Consider the following 20,188-nt stretch of genomic DNA (forward strand, 5'->3'; position numbering starts at 1 on the left):
CAAGGCACTCACCGCTTCTGACCCATACACCTATTTATGTTCTCAAATATTGCACCCAACCGAAAGGCAGGGATTCTTCCCAGCACTCAGGGAGGCACTACCTAGTATGAGTGGGGAACGGAACCCTTTCCACTGTGACCCATGCACCTCCTCTTTACTAACGCTCATTGGCGTGAAATCACATAGGAACTCTCCCTAGGGGGGCGTTCAAAAGACCTGCACATACACCACACACGGACTCTCAACTCTACTGCCGAAAGATTTCCAATAATCAGAAAGCTGAAATAGCCAGGTTTTTTTTTTTGGTAGTGTCACACTATGATAATGGATGTTTGTAATTATGGCCTTGAGGCGAGGCAAGTTCCTTAACTGCCTTCTAAATTATCGGAGATCAAATTATGTTCAGTTGCATTTTAGCGTTAAGTGTATTTTAATTATATTCTCATTCGTGGAAAATTAGTAACCCACACGGCTGAAATAGATCATCAAGGCAGCTTTGTGAATAAAACATTCAGGATAAAGCTCAGATTTCCAGAATGTTCTCACAAACCCATATTCTGCCATCATACTAAGTGAGAATTTATGATATATATCCCCTTTTCACCCCCAAAAAAAGAATATGGCCACTTATGAACAGGCATATTATGAAATCATAATTTTACCTTAAGTGAGGAGATAAAGGAAGCAGGAAAACAGAAGAAGCCAATAGTAACGTTAGAATCGAAAACATGCCTCAACACTTCCAGTTTATCTAGGGATGAGCCCACATTTGCCTCTGAGCTTCCTAGAAGCCAAGGCAAAGAAGGAAATATCGTCAATGACGACATTCACAGCACCCAAAAGAACAGACTACTTGGTCAAGAAAATCATTCCTGGTACCTTCTACCAAGAGCTATTTCTGTGACATAGAAATTACACAAAATGTGAGCAACCCACAACATTCTTATCCACAAGTTGCAGGAAAAAATGAGGATTTTCAGCAGACTGTATTCTCTGAACACCAAAACAAGGGCACAGAATAAAATTCAAGTGCCACTGAAAACAGGCTGGGGACACTGAGCCAGGGGAATAGAAGGGACAGCAGGTAGTTAAGGACTAACTGCTGGGAAGTCTGTGCAGTATCTGAAACAGGAAGGTCTAAGTCCACTCCAGCCAACGGCCACGGTGTGGGAATATGGGCTCAGAGCTTCCAGAGAATCCAGTTTTCAATTATGGAATGTTTCCGGTGTGCGAGAACACAGAGCTCTGGGAAACAGGACCTGAAATAAAGCAAACACGAGTGTACCAACTCCCTGCTTGTATCACTTAAGATCCAGAACCTTCTGGTACTTTGGAAACCCTCTCCCCGTTATCCGTGCCCTGATTTTAAAAATGCGTCCTCCCTTTGGTTTTCTGTATAGTTTACCCCAAAGTGTGAATTCCTAACCTATCTCCTGTTCCATTCTACACTTTTCTCGTCTTTCTAGAAATAAGCTCTGCAGCAATTTGCCTTCTTCAGGCCACTAATATTCAGGAAACCCACCTTCATGAGGTACACAGCTGACGATCATCCATTTTCATTGCTACATTGATTTCTAGGCCACATTTCATTACTTTCTAAATTTATCCTCTTGTTGGTGGGTATTTTGAGTTGCATCGAACATCTTGCCGTTATAAGCAATACAAGGGACATGGCCGTATGTGTCTTTCCTAGTGCGTGTGGGCAAGTGCTTCCTTAGGATGGGGCTAAGATCTAGGTTTTAGTAATGGACAAACTACTTCCAATCAAAAAAAGAACATTATGTAGACTGACTCTTTATGGGTTGGATGCTGTCAGTTGCGGGCCTGTAGTCTTCAGCACAGCGGAAAGCTCCGTGGTGAACTGTGAGTCAGTCCTCTCAGCAGTAAAGCTATTCAGATCCCGTTTGCTCCTGCCCATGATCTAGCTTAACTCAAGGACGAAAGGGTCTCACGTGGATAGACCATACGACCTTCGGGCAGGGTTGGTGAATACCACTTCTTAAGAATGAGCTTTTGAAGACTTTTGGACAGCAGAAAGTCTGACCTTATACTCATTCCCACAAACCCAGAGGGAAGACATATGTGCAACTGACCAAGGACAGACCCTGACACCCTTTCAAAGCCAAATGAGCTGGAAGGAAATCTGACAGGCTGTTACGGGGTCACATTATGCGCTCAGAAATGGCACTATTAATACACCGACGGCTGCCAACGCCTCCAGAGAGGTTATCTGATTTCAACGTTAAAGTGATACAACTCTGCAGAGAGTAGGATTCCAAGTTTGAAAAATTCAATATATTCCAGTCAAAAATAAGTGTATTATGTGACTGAGAATACCTCTATTTATAGATCTATACATGGATACAGGTAACTATATCTATACATGGAAATAAAATGTTGTCATAACGAACCCCCAAGTGTCTACAGTGACTATCTCTGAGAAGAACTTCAAGTCGATTATCTTTTTCTCAAGTTTTACTCATCTGTGGGTTTTTCCTCCCAATGATCGATCATGTTATTTCTTTTCTGGTGACCTGAAAATGGGACTAATCAAATTACCCTTCATCTGTGATGGCTTTTGTCCTCCAGAGCCCAAAATGGATCCTCTCCAACAAGAAACACTTTTTAAGAAAATAGTGAGAGGTCTTTCAAAATGTGTTCACCCTGAGTGTCTCCAAGACAGTCTACTATGCTGGGCCAAAGGTACTACCCCTGACGGAAAGGTCCCAGAATGACCGCAGAGCAGACAACACAATCCACACCAATGGAAAATTACAGGGTCTGTGCACAAGATCTCCAAGAGTAGGTCTCTGAACTGCATTGGTAGATTTTTACTTTTTCGTGGCACTCATTAAGTTTTATTAGAACATCGATGAGCCTCCCTTTACTCCTCTATAAAGTGGCAACAACCACCCCCCTCCTTCAAGCATTTAAGAGCATTAAACACGCCCAATGCCTGACCCATGATGGTGGGCAATGCTAACATGTGAGCTCCACATCACGGCAGCCCCACCACCATGAAGGAGCAGAACCTTCTAGATCAGGGACCAGCACCCTGCCCCCTGACTTCCTAAATCAAGCTTCACCAGCCCAGCTGCTCACACACCCTGTAGGGCTGCTCTGGGGCACCCCTGTGCGGGGGCTGAGAAGGTGCAAGAGAGACCATGTGGCCTGTGATACCTAAAATACTTCTCATTTGGCCCTTTACTGAAAAGGTGTACAGAACCATGATCTAGAAATTGTCAAGTGCTACAAACACACACACAGAGTTCTAATTCTTATGGGTTAAAAAAAAATTGTGGGCACCTTACATTGCTTTCCCTGCATCCATCAAGTTTCAGACGCAAACTGGCATTTTAACGGCTGACAGCCAATTTAACCCACTCAGTTTTATCACCTTCCCCCAAATGGACCACCACCTTGCTTTAAAACACATGACGCTGAGGCAGTTCAAACCTCAAACGCTGGGAAGGCAGTTGTTGCTTACAGAGAAGCCGGTATCTTGCCCTCCTCCTGAGCTCCAGAAAATGGATGGAGGAATTTTCCATTAATTTTAAAAGCTTTTTCTACCAAAGGCAGAGAAGATCTTTCAAGAAAACAAAAAGGTAATGTTTTAGCGTTTAAATGTGGTTTTCCTCGCAAAGGGAAAATAATTTCTACATATTACATGGTAGCAACGGGGCCACTCCCACCGAACGCATCCCATTTAGAGGAGGAGAAATGAATTTTAAAGGCCGCTTTTTTGAAGCATTCATCTCGGGCGCGTGGAAATCAAAGAGCTGGTGCCCAGAAGTTGTTCCTTGTAGGAAACAAGTTCAAGTTTCTCTCAGACTGATCTCCCTTCTCCAGGCTGTTAAAAACCCATTTTCTAAAGCACCTGAGAAGGTGGGAAGGAAAAAAAAACGCACAACAAAACCCAATTTCAATCTTCGTTGCTCAAGTACCATTGTTCGTGCAAAACGGGCCACGGAGTTGTGTACATGGCCCAGGGAAGTAAGTGAATGGGGGGCATTCTGAAGGCTCTGGGAAGGTGGAAAAAAGACTTTTAAAAAGGACTTGTCACGGTGCAAAAAGGGCTGACAGTCGCCCGGGCCGAGCTCAGTCAGCCTCCCTGGAAACGGAGCGTGTGCCTCACACGGAGGAAGGCAGCAGGCAGGGCCCACTTGGCTCCTCGCTGCGCCCACACCACCGGTCACGTTTACCTTCGTAACCTCACAGGTGACATCAGCCCCCCGAGAAGCTGTGGACAGAGCTGCTGGGGCCAAAGCAGAACACAGCAAGCGCCGGGCAGCCCAGCCAGCAAACACGCTGAGGTCGGTAGGGAGAGGAGGAGTGGCCAGGGATCTGGGCAGCCTATCCCGGAGCAAGCCTGGAGAGGGCTCTGGGGAAGCTATAAGAGGGAACAGTGCGGGAAGAGAAGCAGGGGGCCCTGTGTGGCTGGGGGTCTCCCTGAAGGGAACTAGAGACCCCACCACTCTTCATCCTCATTCATCAATGTCCGGACAGGAGAAGTGGAGTACCAAGGAGGTGGGAACGGAGAGACGTCTTCTCCCGGGGGCTCTGCCTGCACTGGGCCTGGATTTGAAGACCCAGAGAGCCGCAGAGCAGTGCCAGGGCTGGACCAAGTGGCCCTCAGCTACAAGATGGCAAGCTGGGATGGAGGGAGGAGTCAGCCTGGAGACCAGCCATGACATCCAAGAAGAGGACAGGGCAGGAAGCCAGGACCAGCTCTCAGGGTGCAGAGATGAGCCTTTCCGCCATACAGTAGACTGCAGCAGGAGCCCACAGCCAACCAGATCCTGCACAGACTGCAGAGAGGTGAGCCCTGGGGACGTCCCTGGCCTCAGGGGGAACGGGTGCATCCTCAGAAACCGGCAACAGCTCATGGTCCCTGAGTAAGCACACGGGTCATTCTCAGCCCATCAGTAGAGAAAGGCCCACAAAGACTAGACTCCTAGCTACTCCCTGACGGGTGGAGCTCAAGGCTGTTCAACTCAGGAGGGACACTCTCGATCCCCCAGCAGGTAAATGAGACCAGTCTCCTTCTCACCACCCACGGAGAAGAGGACCAGCAGGAAGCGACGCCCACCATTCCTCATTCAAGGTGTAAATGCAACACATCAGACATGATGATTCCCAGACCATAGATGAGTACAGCCAAGGCTCCCAGAGGCTATGGGTAAAAGGGCCAGGGCACACACATAAGGCCATGTTGGAACCCTCACACTCTGGCCAACCCGGAGACAGACCACCTCCACCATTACTTGTAATGAATATTCAGGAACGATTCTTTCCAGTAGAGACTGGTGACAAGCTTCAGGTCTGGAATTTAAATCCCAACTCTACCACCAAGTGTCCATTGGACCTCCAACATGAGTCATTTCACCACGCCTCAGTTTCTTACTCTGGAAAATGTGGATGAGAGTATTATCATCATAGCGGATTGAATGAGTCAAAATGCTCAGAAAAACACCCAACACAGTCTGGACACTGAACACATGCAAGCTAGCCAGGCTGACAAAGATCTTAACAATTATGAAGGAAGATACCGCCCAGAAGAACAGAAAGACTCAAAATTAATGGATAAAAAGGATTCTTTGTGCTTTTAATTTTTTTAATCCACTCAACTATGCCCCCAAAGTGGATTAAATAAAAATGTTCAACGCGTTCTTTCTACAGAGCTATTGGATCAAAGCAAGTTATTAGCTGAGCTACATAATTCATTTGATTAATTTGCACTGTGACGAGCAAGAAGCGGCCAGCAAACCTCAAAGCTGCTCCCAGTCCAATTTCGGGTCTATTTCAAGTTTCAGGAAAGTATTCCACCAGAAGACAGTCATAAAATGTGTCAGGAAACAAACGGCAAGGGCCGTCGAATCCCAGGGATACCTTCGTACATAAAAGTTCGCTCTGAATGGTGAGGTTGGGGGGTCGCAGCCCCTGCTGGCCTTGGAACAGAGTGAAAATGCCAGTTCTGCCACTTCCCAAGCGGTGAGACTCAGAACCGTCTGCTCAACTTTTTGGAGCCTGTTTCCTGACCTGTTGCTTACTGGTTAAATGAAAGGATCGTGTGATGCCCCAGTCCGATTTTTGACACATTAAAAAGGAGTATATTCAGTGGTAACAATTGTATTCATTTGTATTTAATCTTTCTTTCATTTACTCCTCCATTTTTAGGTGAGTGAGCCACTTTGGGGAAAATCTCTACTTATTCCACATGGGAAAGTGCTCAGATTAAACATTAGCAGCATTTACACACACACGAAGACGGCTGGACCTCTAGCTTTTGCAAACCTATCACCAGAATCACGGGGCTGTGTCAGCCTCTCGGGGGGAGACAGCAAGCAGGTGATACCCAGTTTTAGCTGCTTTAAACAAACAAGAGCATCAAGCCATCAGAAGCTGAGTCCCACTTCCAAAATGAACAGGGCGCCCTCCGGCAACACTTTTCACAAAATGTTTCCCAGTTACTGCCACTGAGCCAGACCGCGATGCACTGTTCAAGCTAGGAGTCTTCGGTGTAGTCCCTTAGGACCAAATGGCAGGGTTTTTTTTATGAAACCAAAGGCTCGGACAGCACTGACTTGATCCATAAAACTACCTTCTTCCTGAACAAGTCATGGCTGGTTGGGCTTCATAAGGGGCTTTTATCCAAGGGCCAAGAGTGGCCAAGGGGTGGGAGGCGTGGCAGCCCATGGACACCTGTGTTGGGGGAAGCAGACCAGAGAAGGCCAAGAAAAGAGAACATTTTCGAATCACACCGCTTTAGAAAAATAAACATTCGGGGTGCCTGGGCGGCTCAGTCATTAAGCATCTGCCTTCAGCTCAGGTCGTGATCCCAGGGTCTTGGGATCAAGCCCCTTATCAGGCTCCCTGCTGAGTTCCCTTTTTCCCTGTGCCTCTCTGTTACATAAGTAAATAAAATCTTTAAAAAAAAAAAAAAAAAGAAAGAAAAGAAACATTCACTCTAGCAACTGAACGGAGGACGGCTCTAACAGACATGACCAATGTCTAGCACTGGTACAGAAACTCTGCCCAGGCTGTTTCTGCCCCCATCACCTGTTACTCCGTGTCCTCCTCACAACCCGCTCAGACCTCTGTACCGGCTTTTCAGATGGCCCTGGGCTGCCCTTCCTCTCTCTGGCTCTCTGGTACATCCCTGCTCTGCCTTTAAAACCCAGCTCAGAAATGAAGAGCAGCGGAGTGCTCTCCCCAGGGTATGGCAAACCACAGCCCTCCCACCAGCGGATCTCACAGCTCACCCCCTCTTCTCTGTGTTAGGTTTTCTGGCTCACTGACCCCCTGCTGCTAGAAATTACTGTTTCACCCCCTTCACAGGCTGCGAGCCCCTAGGGGAAGAGCCAGGGTCTACTCAACCACGCGTCCACTCATCCGCACTCAGTCATTCGTGCTTTCATACATTCACACAAACCCTCACTGAACACTGACGTTGGTACTGGCATCGCCTCTCCGGCACCCATTTCCTTTCTAGCAATGATCTTGGTGTTCATTTGTCCCCCACCAACCCTCCTTCATTCTCTATGTGTGAGTGGGGCCCCTCCCTCAGCCTAGTGCATGAACCAGACCCCACGGTGGGCTGGAAAGGGAGGCTGGGATCTAAGCCGCTGTCTCGGAGTCAGCTCAAGGCTCTTGCAGGGAAAGGAAACAGACTCTTGTGCTTTGTGCTCCGAATGTGGACGGGGCAGAAGAAGCTTTATCCAGGGGTTATCACAGCCTGGTGTGACGGGGGTGAGTGGGCAGAGGGCAGCAGGGCCAAGGAAAATGCTGTCAACCCAGAAATGGGAGAAGAAGGGGCCAGAGAGTGTAACAGGAGCCTGGTAACATGCTCACAGCCCAGGATTCAGCCACACCCAAAGCCAGACTGTCCCTCCAATAAAGGACTTCTCTTCCAGGGAACAGTCCGGGTATACGGGGCTCTGATGCAGTTAACAAGCAAACCCTGACAGCTCAGGGACTGAACACATCTCTGTCTGCTCCTGCTGTCACACAGCCTGCAGTGGCTCCAACAGGACAGCACAGCAGCACCCTCCAAGCCAGGACTCAGGGTCCCCGGCTCGTGTCATCCTAGAGCTAGGCCACACAGACTACGCATCTCTGGTCACCTGCTTCCAAGGGCACCATGGCAGGAGAAACGCAAAGAAAATTCACACCACCTCTTCTCGGATGTCGCTCCTCACGTCTGCTGACAGCCCAGTGGCCAGCAGCAGTCACAGGGGCCCGACCTGACCATAAGGGAGACAGAGGAACGCCTCCATCCTTTCGGTAGCAGACGAGAGCACGGACACAAGCCTGATGGACGCATGGCAGAGACGCCGCCGCCTGCAGCCCGAAGGTTCCTCGGTGCACTGCGGTGGCAGGGATCACGGCACACGCCAGGATGACCGAGAACAAGCGAGGAGGAATGAGGGCCACAAAGACACGGACAGGCCAGGCAGCACACGACACGGCACTGACGGGACGAGGGCAGGGGACACGGCTGCAGCAAGCCACCTGGGGAACTGAACCCGGCCTTCAGCAGGGCAGCAGGGTGCCCGGGGAAAGCTTGTGGAGCCACATCTCAAGGATCCAAGGCTGCAGCCGGGGAAAACGGGGAGGAAAGCTGGAGACAGGGCAGGGATCCGCGGAAAGACCAGCCCACGGGCGGGCCTGGGGAGAACATGTGCATCTGGGCGTGGGAACGAACCGGGAGGGAGCTGAGACCTGTGTCTGGAGAGGGAGCGAGGGAGCGAGAACATGCAGTGTCTTATGTCAACATACAAAAAAAAAGTGTCACGTTTCCATGAATCTAAATGCAATGGTGAGCCATTCGTGTTTATGCAGGACAACGGCCGGTTTCCCCATGAGGTCCACGAGCATTAAAGTCAATGCCTCCCTCCTCCCGGTCTCAACTCCCACCTCTTACCCCCTCCCCGCCTGCTAGGGCTCCATCCACGAGTGATGCCTCCTCCTCCTTCCGGGTGGGCTGGGACACTGCTGGGCCTTCACCGGCCGTATTCTCAACACTGAGCCCAGCCCCGACAGGACAGCACCTCCCATGCCCACCGCTCCAGAGACAAGAACATTCTTCCTGAGACCCCGAAGTAGCTCCAAGAAGCCACTTCCCACTTCTGAAGAGGAAAGTGAATATAAAAGAGTCCCCAGAGAGCATGGGTCTGAAAAGCTAAAAACCAGCCACCCTAATTACAACTGCTTTTCTCTACAGCCCAGGAAGGACTAGTGGATCATTCTCCTTGACGTTTACGGAAGTTCATCTGTTGGCTGTCTGGTCTTCCGGGCTCCCGGAGCAGAGGCACGAGCAGGAAGGAGGCTTCAACACGGGCAGACGACGGGACCACGCAGGGTGGAAACGCTGAGCCCACAGCAGGGCCCACAGCGCCGTCACCCGAGGGCAGCAGCCCACCATGAAATGGGAACAAGGGATGCAGAGGTCTGCCGGAGAGATGAGAAGGTGGGCAAGGACAGCCGCTAACGAGTTCTGGAGCAGGCGCAGGCCACACGGGGACACCAGCGTCACCTGTGGCTGGACGTGCCCCTGCTAGAGTAATGTGTGACCAGGAGGCCAGGGAGACGGAGGGAAGGAGGAAGATCTGTGAACGAGAAGTGGTGCTGAGACAAGTGGAACTTCTCCGTCTGCACCAGGTCACACCCGGCCCCCACAGGAGCAGACTGGAGCCACGTGACGGGCACGAAACACATGTCACAGCAAGCATGTGGGGAGTCCGACGGCCAGGGTCGCATGCTAGCTCTATGCATGCAAGCCCTGTGACCTTGGACAGGGTGTTCTAAGCCTCCCGCACTCTCTAAGGATGCCCCGCACACGAGATGACCCGCCAGCACACGGCCTAGAAACAAGCGTAAGCCCACAGTGCATGCTAACTGCCGTCAAAATCATCATCGCCATCATCATCGTTTGCCGGTTGCTCTTCTGTACCAGAATGTCACCAAAAGCCGGCCAGATCACAGAGGGTTTGCGTGAGCTTTGTGCTGGAACTTACTTCCCAGTAATAGTAAGCTGCCATCATAATGAGAATGAATGTTGCTAATACGCCATTTATTTTACCCATGAGCAAACATTCCCGGAATAACCACACTCATACAGTAAATGATAAATATCCTGTAGTTTGAAAAGTCAAGGTACATTATAAGCCCTCAAAAAAACACTGATGGGAGAAACTCTCCAGTTTCTGCAACTAATGAATTACAAGTGAAGAAGGAAAGGGGCCGGGAAGATACAGGTGGGACATCTGTAGATTGAGAGAGACTGCAGGGGTGCGTGAACCAATCACAGTGTGTGGACGGACCCCAGGTGGACCTCACTCAAACATCCGTCTCGAGGGGCGCCTGGATGGCTCAGTGGGTTAAGCCTCTGCCTTTAGCTCAGGTCATGATCTCAGGGTCTTGGGATGGAGCCCCGCATCCAGCTCTCCGCTCAGCAGGAAGACTGCTTCCCCCAGCCCCTGCCCCTCGTGTCTCTCTGCCTACTTGTGATCTCTGTCAAATAAATAAATATAAAAAATCTTTTTTTTTTTAAATCCATCTGGACTGGAAATGTGAACACTCAGCAGATACTTGATGATATCAAGAACTTATCGCTGGCTTGTAGGTACAATAGTGATATTATAGAGTGTTTTCCTTTTAAAAAAAAAATAAATAAAGGGCCCTTATGTTTCATTTGAGATACCTCCCCAAATACCTTGGGATGAAATCAAGTCACGCTTTGGATTGGCTTCCAAGACTATGAGAAGCTGGGAAAGCAGAAAGATGTTCAGATGAAGCAAGATTGGCCCTGATTCACGACGGTTTTGGGTGATGGGTTCACAGAAGTTCCTATGTTGCTCTGTCTACTCTTACCTTTATTTCAAGTGTGCACAGTAGAAACATCCTTTTAAAAAAACAGTGAGGGAGCCACCTGTGGGAGACAACCTGACTCTCCCGAAGCCATCATGAGGCAAGAAGTTTCCTTATCAGCCACAGCACACTGGAGGCCTGGGAACACATGGCGCCAGCAAAAACTTGCGGGCCGTGGTTACTCGTCCTCATCTTCAAATTCCTCAACCCCCAAGGGCCAGGACAGCTGCTCTGCTGACACAGCTATGGCTAAAACCAACTGTGAGCACCGTACGAGCCATGTCAGGGGCAGAGTAGAGAGGAAGAAACGGGCTGGGCAGGGCCACCTGGCATGACCTAGAGGCTTCTCTAGTGACCTAGTTCCCTCTCCCCTGAGAAGGGGATCTACAAAAGCAAGAGACCCCCTAAAAGGGGCCCTATTCAAAGAAGTCCCTTTACTGATATTTCCATCTGAGATTCACCAGGACTGGCAGAGGCCTCCTTTTTATGTCTTTTTAAGGGGACTGTGTGGGTCTGTTTGTTTAAGAGCTCTTAGCTTTTACAAGTATATTCTGAAATACTTCAGAATGAAATTGGGTTTGCTTCAAAATACCACGAGAGACTGTGGAGTAGATTGGGATCATGATGAAGGAAAAACGGTCAGCAGTTACGTCTAACTGTTGAAGCCGTGTAAGGAGTACAGAGGCTTGGGGCGCCTGGGTGGTTCAGAGGGTTAAGCCTCTCTGCCTTCGACTTGGGTCATGGTCTCAGGGTCCTGGGATCAAGCCCCGCATCCGGCTCTCTGCTCAGCAAGGAGCCTGCTCCCCCCTGCCCTCTGCTTGCCTCTCTGCCTACTTGTGATCTCTCTGTCCATGTCAAATGAATAAATAAAATGTTAAGAAGAAGAAGAAGAACAACAACAACAACAGAGGCTCATGAGACTGTTCTGGCTTTGTACATGTTTCAACTTTTCCATAAGAAGATTTTAAGAATTCCTTGGAGGTTTAGTCTTGTTAGTCATTCATACTTTAGTGAGAATTACACCTACCCCAACTCCTCACCAGTTTTCACTCATATCTAAAAAGCACTTTAACTGTTTGGGTTCATGAGAAAACTTCTCCCCCTGCCCAACCCCTGCCCAAGGAGGTGAGAGCCTGGTCTCCATCACTCAGCACCTTGCGACTAAAATACTGAAAACAAAGTCACATTGCGATTTTCGTTCTGAGCATCAGTTTAATGTAGATCTCAACTCTGAGTTCTTTAGCTTGAGTCCTTACGTGGAATCCAATACTTTATTCAAAAGCTCATCTTTCTTTTATATAAAGAGGACTCTGACACATCAGACACGATGGATGCCGCTGGCGCCAATTTATGAAGCAAGCGCTGCTGGTATTACCACTCCCAAGGTCCTGGCTGCCTCAGGACCTTTTACATTTTATTGAAATGATGATCACATTCACAGTTATCTGCAGCATGTGATTATGAATGTGTTCCTTACCAGCTTGGGCTTACTTTCCCATTAATAGTAACCTGCCATTATAATGAGAATAAATGTTGCTAATATACCATTTATTTCACCCATGAGCAAAAATTCAGGGACTAACTACACTCATACAGTAAATGATAAGTATCCTGTAATTTGAAAAATCAATCAACAGCTCGCCGAGTCCGGGCACATGGGAGGAAGCACAGATCTGTTTGCAGAGGCAGTACTGCAACACGGGGCCCCCGGGTGACTCCACAGCGCGGACATGCGGCTCTAGATCAAAACTTAGGTACAAAGAAGGCAGGTGTAGGGGTGCCTGGGTGGCTCAGTGGGTTAAAGCCTCTGCCTTCAGCTCAGGTCATAATCTCAGGGTCCTGGGATGGAGCTCCGCATCGGGCTCTCTGCTCAGCAGGGAGCCTCCTTCCTCCTCTCTCTCTGCCTGCCTCTCTGCCTACTTGTGATCTTTGTCTTTCAAAAAATAAATAAATAAAATCTTTTAAAAAAAAAAAAAAAAAAGAAGAAGAAGAAGAAGGCAGGTGTAAAGGAGCCCCAGCACATAGAGGCCAGACGGGGAAATGACATCATCTACTAACCATATTCTGTCTCCCCTCCCCCCACACACACACTTGACCCTTGCACAATGAGGAGCTTTGGGGGTACAACCTCCGCACCATCAAAAATCCGCAGGTGACTTCTGACTCCCCCGAAACTTGATGGCCTACTGTTGACCAGAAGCCTTATCGAGAATAGAGTCAGCTAACACACATTGTGTATGTTGTATGGGCTGTATACTTAAAGTCATCTAAAGAAAAAGTGTGGAGAAAAATACAGTATGATACTGTATTTATCCAAAAACTCCCCCTGTGAGTGGACCCACTCAGTTCAAGGCCATTTTGTTCAAGGGTTAACTGTATGTAGATAGAAAGCTTCCTATGAGCTAGGGCACTTTGGATGTTAGTAAAAGAAAACAGATGAGAACTTAATAAAGAAACAATAATTACTGTAAACAGAACTGGGAGAAACTGGCTCAGAGAAGGGACTGGAACCAGAACAGCTCCGTCAAGTTCAAGAAGAACCACAAGAGCAATCTGGCACACTCTTGCCCCCGGGCCAGAGAAGGGCCTTACGGTTTTGGGTTTTTTTATTATTAACTTTTTATTTTTATTTTTTTCCAGTATCTTTTTTTTTTTTTAATTTCTTTACAGCGTAACAGTATTCATTGTTTTTGCACCACACCCAGTGCTCCATGCCATATGTGCCCTCCTTAATACCCATCACCTGGCTCCCCCAGTCTCCCACCCCCTGCCCCTTCAAACCCCTCCGATTGTTTTTCAGAGTCCATAGTCTCTCATGGTTCACCTCCTTCCAATTTCCCCCAACTCCCTTACGTTTTTGTTGACAGCAACTGCTGGAGGAGAATGGGAACATCTCTGCCAAGAGTCTAAACCAAAGGAATTACACTAAAACAGGTAAAGAAGAATCCTAGGGCTTTCATGGGCACATCTGTTATCTTTTCTCTTCAAAACCCTTGGTGACAACAAATTCCCCTGATGTCTGCATCTTCAAGACAGATGGGGAAGTTTACAGCAAAAATCCCAAACTTCAGTACTAACAGCCCCAAAGAAAAAGTGAGGAACATATTCTAGAAGCTCCTATAAAGGGCCTGAGTTCTGCAGAACGGCAAGGACATGGCTCTCACCAAGGACCCCACGAGGCCTCACTGCATGTCTGCACTTCAGCCCAGCTGCGGGACGCTGCTCAGTCGGTCTGTCTCACCCCCTGGGCTGGGAGCCTCCCCAAGACGCGCACTGCCTCACACCCAGCACTGTGACCTACGCCCAGCCTGGGGGCAATGAGGAGCTAATGCTACCCACCGATGCAACACCCCTGACGCTGCCATCGAGAAAGGAGAAAAATCCATCTAGGCAGGTAAATGCGCTTTCCGGACCATCGCTGCCTCGACTCCCATCTTCCGTGACTCACCTCGTGGAAGCATCATCTCTGCTGCTGCTGGGGGGGGGGGGGGGGGGCGAACCGTGAAAAGAGGAGGAAGGAAGGAAGACAAAGCTGGGCTAACTTAGAAGGTCCTCCATAAACACATGCGCAAGTTGTTGGAACTGACCATCAGTCCCTCGTGGTGCTCTCCAGACTCTCCGGGCTAAAACTCCTCCTGAAACTGAGTGTTCAAAGAGCCGGCCTCCTCTGAGGAACCCAGCGAATCCCCACCCTGAGCCCTCCACCCTGAGCTACGGGGCCCTGTACTACGCATGCTCCGTCCAGGACTTCCCAAGTCCCATCTGCCACTTGATTAAACATGACACTGAAGAGCTGAACCTCTCAGGAGACGGTTGTTCTGTTCAATATTTATTGAGCGCCTACTGGATGCTGGAACTGTGTTAGGCAATTAACACACAATTAAAAAGTTATCATCTACAGTTCCCTCGAGGAGCTCCCAGCCTGGCATTCTACTACGTTTGTTTCAGAAGCGGGTAATTCCGGCCTCTGGGAGCTGATTCCCTTCTGCTGTAACTCAGAGCGTGGGGTGTGCCCCTCCCGGCGCTGCTGGCCTCTACCCGGGCCGCAGCCTCCCTCTTCTCTGCTGGGTTTCCTCCTTGCACCTATGCCCTCCACCGTGACCAGGGCTGGTCCTTTCTCTGCCAGGTCCACCTTTGATGTCTCCCATGAGCGTGGCCTTCCAGAGCCAGCAGACAGAATACAGGTTCGTGCTATGCTGCTGGACAGCCTGGGCGAATCAAATCCAGCCCTGCCTGCTTCCTACCCAAGCCGAGAAATCTTGGGCACTTTACTCAGTTTCTCAAAGTTCCATCTGGCAACGGCACCCTCCTTGAGAAAGTCTGCTGAGCACCACATGAGCTGATCCACGTGGAAGCCTGAGTGCAAGGCCTGGAAACGGGTGTGCATCTGACCGCTGGCTGCCCCAACACAGTGGCTATTGCCAGATGAACCTCCACCACCAGCACTACTCTTTCCTTCTCTTTTTCAAAAGTGAACCATCATAGGGCGTTAAGAACAATCTCTCCACCTCCAGTCCTTGGTCCCCGACGCTCTCCAGCCACTACAGGATGGCTTACATCCTGTTGACTCTGGGCACCGAGCCATCGGGGGTCTAGGGGTCAGGTCACTGAACACTCGCATGGCGTGTGTAGCCTGTGTGTGTGCAGGTACATGAGGTGGTTTTAGGGCTCTGAGAGGCATCTAGAGAAAGAATGTTCAGGAACTCCATCTTCATTGGGATGAATCACAAAAGAATAATTTACTATTGGGGTTCTTTGAATAGTCCTATGACATAAAATGCAATGCCTCTTCTTCTGCCCTTCTGCTACGGAAGGAAGTGCATCAATGCTTCCCCCACAGGCTTTCATTACTCCAGCCAATGGTGTTAGAAGCCCTTGGTAAAAACCAACCATTGACTAAATGACAGATAAGCCTCACAAAGAACGTTGGAAAGCGCCTGATTACTGCCAACCTGAAGTGTTCCACACAGGTCTCAGGATAATGAGATGCTAATAACAGTCACAGAGGAAAGATCACTGGCCACTCACTCTGCTATCAGGAAGCAATGAAAAATCAGCCCGGGGCAGTAAATGCCAAAGAACACCTCTGCTTCAGGCTCCCATCTCACTCAGCTCCTGGACGACAGCCACCCACTCTACTACTGGGAAAGGGGGTCCCGGAGGACCAGACAGGAAGGCGAACAGGAGAGATCCTTACACCCCAACCACCACTCCCTCTGATGTGACAGCTAACAACACCACCAATGCACGGGGATAGGACAGTCACTTCGCATCACGCCACCATCCTCCCTGCATCACTCAAGTCTGTAGGGAGATGATTGAGACTCTGTCACGATCAAAGAGGGCGGTGGCACAGCCATTACACAGCCTCCGAGGCACCATCATCTGGCCCACCCACGTCCCAGCAGCCACAGAGCTACTGCTCTCCCCACCTGCTCTGCTCCAGACCTAGCAGGTCTCCTTTCTGTTCCTCGAATGTGCCGACTCTCCCTGTGCAGGACCTCTGTCCTGGCCATTCCCCGTGCAGAGAGCAGGAACTCAAAAAGCACCTGATCATCTGACGCACCTGGCACCCAACCAATGAACTATGGTGCTTTGCTCAGTGGGTCAAGGGGCAAGTCACAGTCTTCTCGAGCCCTCCAGAGCCGGAGTGGCTGATGAGCCCATCGGCTTCCTACCTGGGGGAACCTACATGTGGATCACTGCCCCTCCCACCCTCCACCCAGGGCTCAGCATGCTCACAGGAGCCCCAGGACATGAGTACCAGCCTCCGAACTATGTGCAGGCCTGACCGAGTCCTTATAACCAAGCACCTGGCCATGGGAGCTCATCAGCTCTGCATTCATTCAGCAAACCTGTCCTAAGGGAATGTGAAAATACTTGCACTCGAGGGTTACTTAGCATCTACCATTTGCCAAGAAATGGTAGCTGAGTATACCCAGCCAAAAAAGACATGGTCTCTGCCTTCCAGGGACTAGAGGTCCCAGGGGAGACACACAGGCTGACACAACCCTGAGGGTACACGGCCCATTCCCCTCTCTACGCAGGCGTTCTGAGAACGGAATGTAGATCCAGCACCTGGCACCGGCACCAGCCAACTGCGATCAATGACCCCACTGGGTAAGCCTGTGAGGTTCGGCATGGGGGACAGGCCAGGAGGGGACAGTCCCCCACCTCAGCCCCCGGGTCCTTCCATCCTGGTTTGTCACTCATCCCCTATCTACCTATTATGCTAAGACCAAACCCCAGCTCATGCCCCTTTGGGCTCCCTTGAGTTAGAATTCAAATTGTTTCTCACCTCCCTTCTTTAGAGGTAACCAGGAACCCAGTGAAACAGACAGCAAGCTTGTGAGCTTGTGAGGCTGAACCAGGAACAAGCGTAGGGGGCTCCGCTGCAAAGGGCCTGGCCTCTAAAACCTAACCTGAGGTCAGCTATGTCTCCATGGCAATGGCAGGGATGTTTCTGATTCCACACATCAAATATACTGCAGAATATTCACAAAGGACTCAAGTGTAGACATTCACCTGCACGTACGTGTACAAACATACACAATTCGTCGTGAATGCCACACCTGTGACCACAACACACACACACACACACACACACACTGACGTATACATATATATTCTATCGATCAGTTGCCTATCTGAAAATGTAGCCTTCTAGCTTTAGCACGGAGTATGGCAGCAATTAACGATTTCTGATTAAAAAAAAAAAAAAACCACGTTATCCTATCAAAGAGGTGCCCCTCCCCTTTATCAAGAATATGTTTATCAGGGAGCTATCAAATTAGTATGCTGTGTGCTTAAAAGTAATGCAACGCTGTGTGTCAGTTCTACTTCAGTAAAAAGTATTTTGTTAGGTAGGAATGAGGAATGTTATCAAATGACTCTTTGGTACCAAGCAAGATCTCTATCTGGCGTTTAGCCTTTAATCTATCACGGAGCTGACTTGATGAATTTCCTAACGTTAAGTCATCCCTGAAATCCTAAATTAATCCCTATTTCATGGGGATTGGTCCTTTCATATATAACTGGATTTGACTGGGCAATACCTTGCTAGAATTTTTATACCCTGATGCACAGGTGAGACTGGTCCACAGTTCCTTTTCTAGGCTCTTTGGCAGTTTTTGTTCTTCTGAAGTAACGCATACTGAAACCAAGATACAGAGACACAGATACACGTAAAGATACAGAGAAGGCTTTAAGGGAGGTACAAAGAGCAACGGGCTGTTTGTACATACCTTGAAAGACTTTCTAGAAACCACTATGAAACCACTCAGGTTTGCTACCTCCCAGGGCACCAGCTTTATTTTTATAACTTCCTTCCCATTTCTGGATGCTCTCCAGGTAAGTAGGCTACACCCTCAATTAATTGTGATAAACAGACACTGTCCTGGGAAAGAGCCCATGTCACCCATATTTGTACTTTCATCAGCATCGAAGCTGTTTGCGACAGCCTCTCCCGCTTTTCATCTCCTCCAAATCCAAGAGCGCGTTTGTTTTCCTCTGTTTAACATGACATGTTTGTGTTTTCTCTATTTCCCTGCCATAGGCACCGGAAGTCTCTAATTTAATATTTTTCTGAAGAACCAGCTCTTAGTTTTCTTCACCAAGTTTAATGTTTTTTACCTGGTTGTGTTTTGTCTCGTTGGTGGTGCAAGAGGACTAGTGTCTGATTCTACTGCTAACATCTGCGGAACGGGCTGGACCTGTTCCCACAACGTCCGGAAGGCAGCCGACCCTGGGAGCAAACGTACACCGGCCGGCGCCAGCCTTACCTCGATGAGCTTTCTCTCATAGGAGCTCGCCAGCTCCTCTGCCACTTCGCCTGGCTTCTGCTCAGTGACTGTAACTTCGCCATCAACGCTCCAAAGATTCGGCACAACTTTAGGGAAAGAAAGAAGGAAACCCCGTAAATGTTTTAGCAGTCATTGGAAGTTATTCTCCCAGTAAAAAAAATTTTTTTTCTTCTTGCCAAATGGCTTCTCCAATGAGAAAAGCTCTTTTTAGGGCAGCGGGGAGAGCAGGGGGTGTGAGCCCAGCGATCATGCTACTAATGACTTCAATTCTGCTACATTTTCACCCGAGTACAACGAAGTGAATAATAAACTGTATTTACAAATGGAAGAACGGTCACAGAGACAGATGCACGTGAGTCTGGGGAATAATCTTGTTACTACTTCCCGTTCCAGGGCACAACAGACGACACATTAACAGAAGAGTCTACGCTTCCATCTTTTGCAGTGGTTCAATTTCTTTCTTTCTAACGAGAAAGTTCCCCAGAGCAGCATCGTCTGTCCACAGCAGACGTCAATGGCAGAGGGGGGTCAAAGTTCGGGTAGAACCGCTAAGAACTGCCATTTATAAACCATACTTTGAGCGGAAGCTAGGCAGCCTCGGGAGAAACTCTAAAATCAATGCATAATGACAACACAAGGACATCCTAACAAGAGACTGGCTCCCAGATCAATGTGGGAATTATTAGCACAGTAGACACCAGTGGGTGGTTCTTCCTCCTTTCAGGGACACATCCACACATGCTCACTTTGTGGGGAAGAGCAGGAAGTTAGGACCGGGAGTGAGCAGGCGAATTCCAAGAAAATCAGGGGAACACAGGCAGGAAGGAAGTCCCCCAGTGGCATGTATCTGGAAGAGGGATTAGCCCCCAGTCCAAAAACAAGCATCAACTAAGCAGATTCCATTCCCTGTGTGTTCCGGGAGAGCAAAGTCCCAGATGCCCCCCAGAGCGTGAGCAGATGGTCATTAAGGCCGGCCCTCCCGCAACAGGGAGTTGAGGGCCTGGAGAGAACGGGCAAGTGGGCCAAGGCTGAGCAGAAATGGGGGTCCTGCAGCTCTGCTGTCAGCTCCCTCTGCTAAGCCTCCATCAGGTCACAATGAGCTCGAAGCCCAAAAGCAGCACGGCCCTGAATGATGACATCCAAGATGCTGGAACCAACCTGAAGACACTCCCACCCCAGCAATCCCAAAGGCTGCAGGCACGGCTGCGGACTGTGCCCCAGGAACCCTCCACAACCCGAAATAGGTATGAAGAGAAAATGTCAAAGGCTTCCCGTTAGAGCAGACATCCTGGATACATTAATTCATCTTCACATCCTCTCAGAGTCCCATTAAAATACCCACTTTTAAAACTCTCGTAGCATCACCCTTGAGAAAAACAAGAAATGAGAGAGGAAACGAGACAACAAAATTCTAGAAGCTGAGAAGCAGGCGGATCACTGGTAAAAGGCGCGTGACAGGCCTGCGAAAGCTTCCTTCTCGGCTCCAGTGGGGCCGCAGCAACATTCCGTCTGATTAA

General features: G+C 49.2%; 1 protein-coding gene across 5 annotated transcripts in view; it reads right to left on the reverse strand.

The window, feature by feature from the left end:
* Positions 1 to 20,188, reverse strand: part of SNX29 (sorting nexin 29) — a 475,417-nt gene that overhangs the window by 211,490 nt on the left and 243,739 nt on the right. For all 5 annotated transcript variants that reach the window (XM_059154575.1, XM_059154573.1, XM_059154577.1 and 2 more), the window contains exon 15: positions 18,651 to 18,757. In XM_059154575.1, the coding sequence (XP_059010558.1) occupies positions 18,651 to 18,757 (107 nt within the window). The remainder of the gene's footprint in view (positions 1 to 18,650; positions 18,758 to 20,188) is intronic.

The sequence above is a fragment of the Mustela lutreola genome, chromosome 17, assembly GCF_030435805.1.
Source record: "Mustela lutreola isolate mMusLut2 chromosome 17, mMusLut2.pri, whole genome shotgun sequence".
Classification (NCBI taxonomy): domain Eukaryota; kingdom Metazoa; phylum Chordata; class Mammalia; order Carnivora; family Mustelidae; genus Mustela; species Mustela lutreola.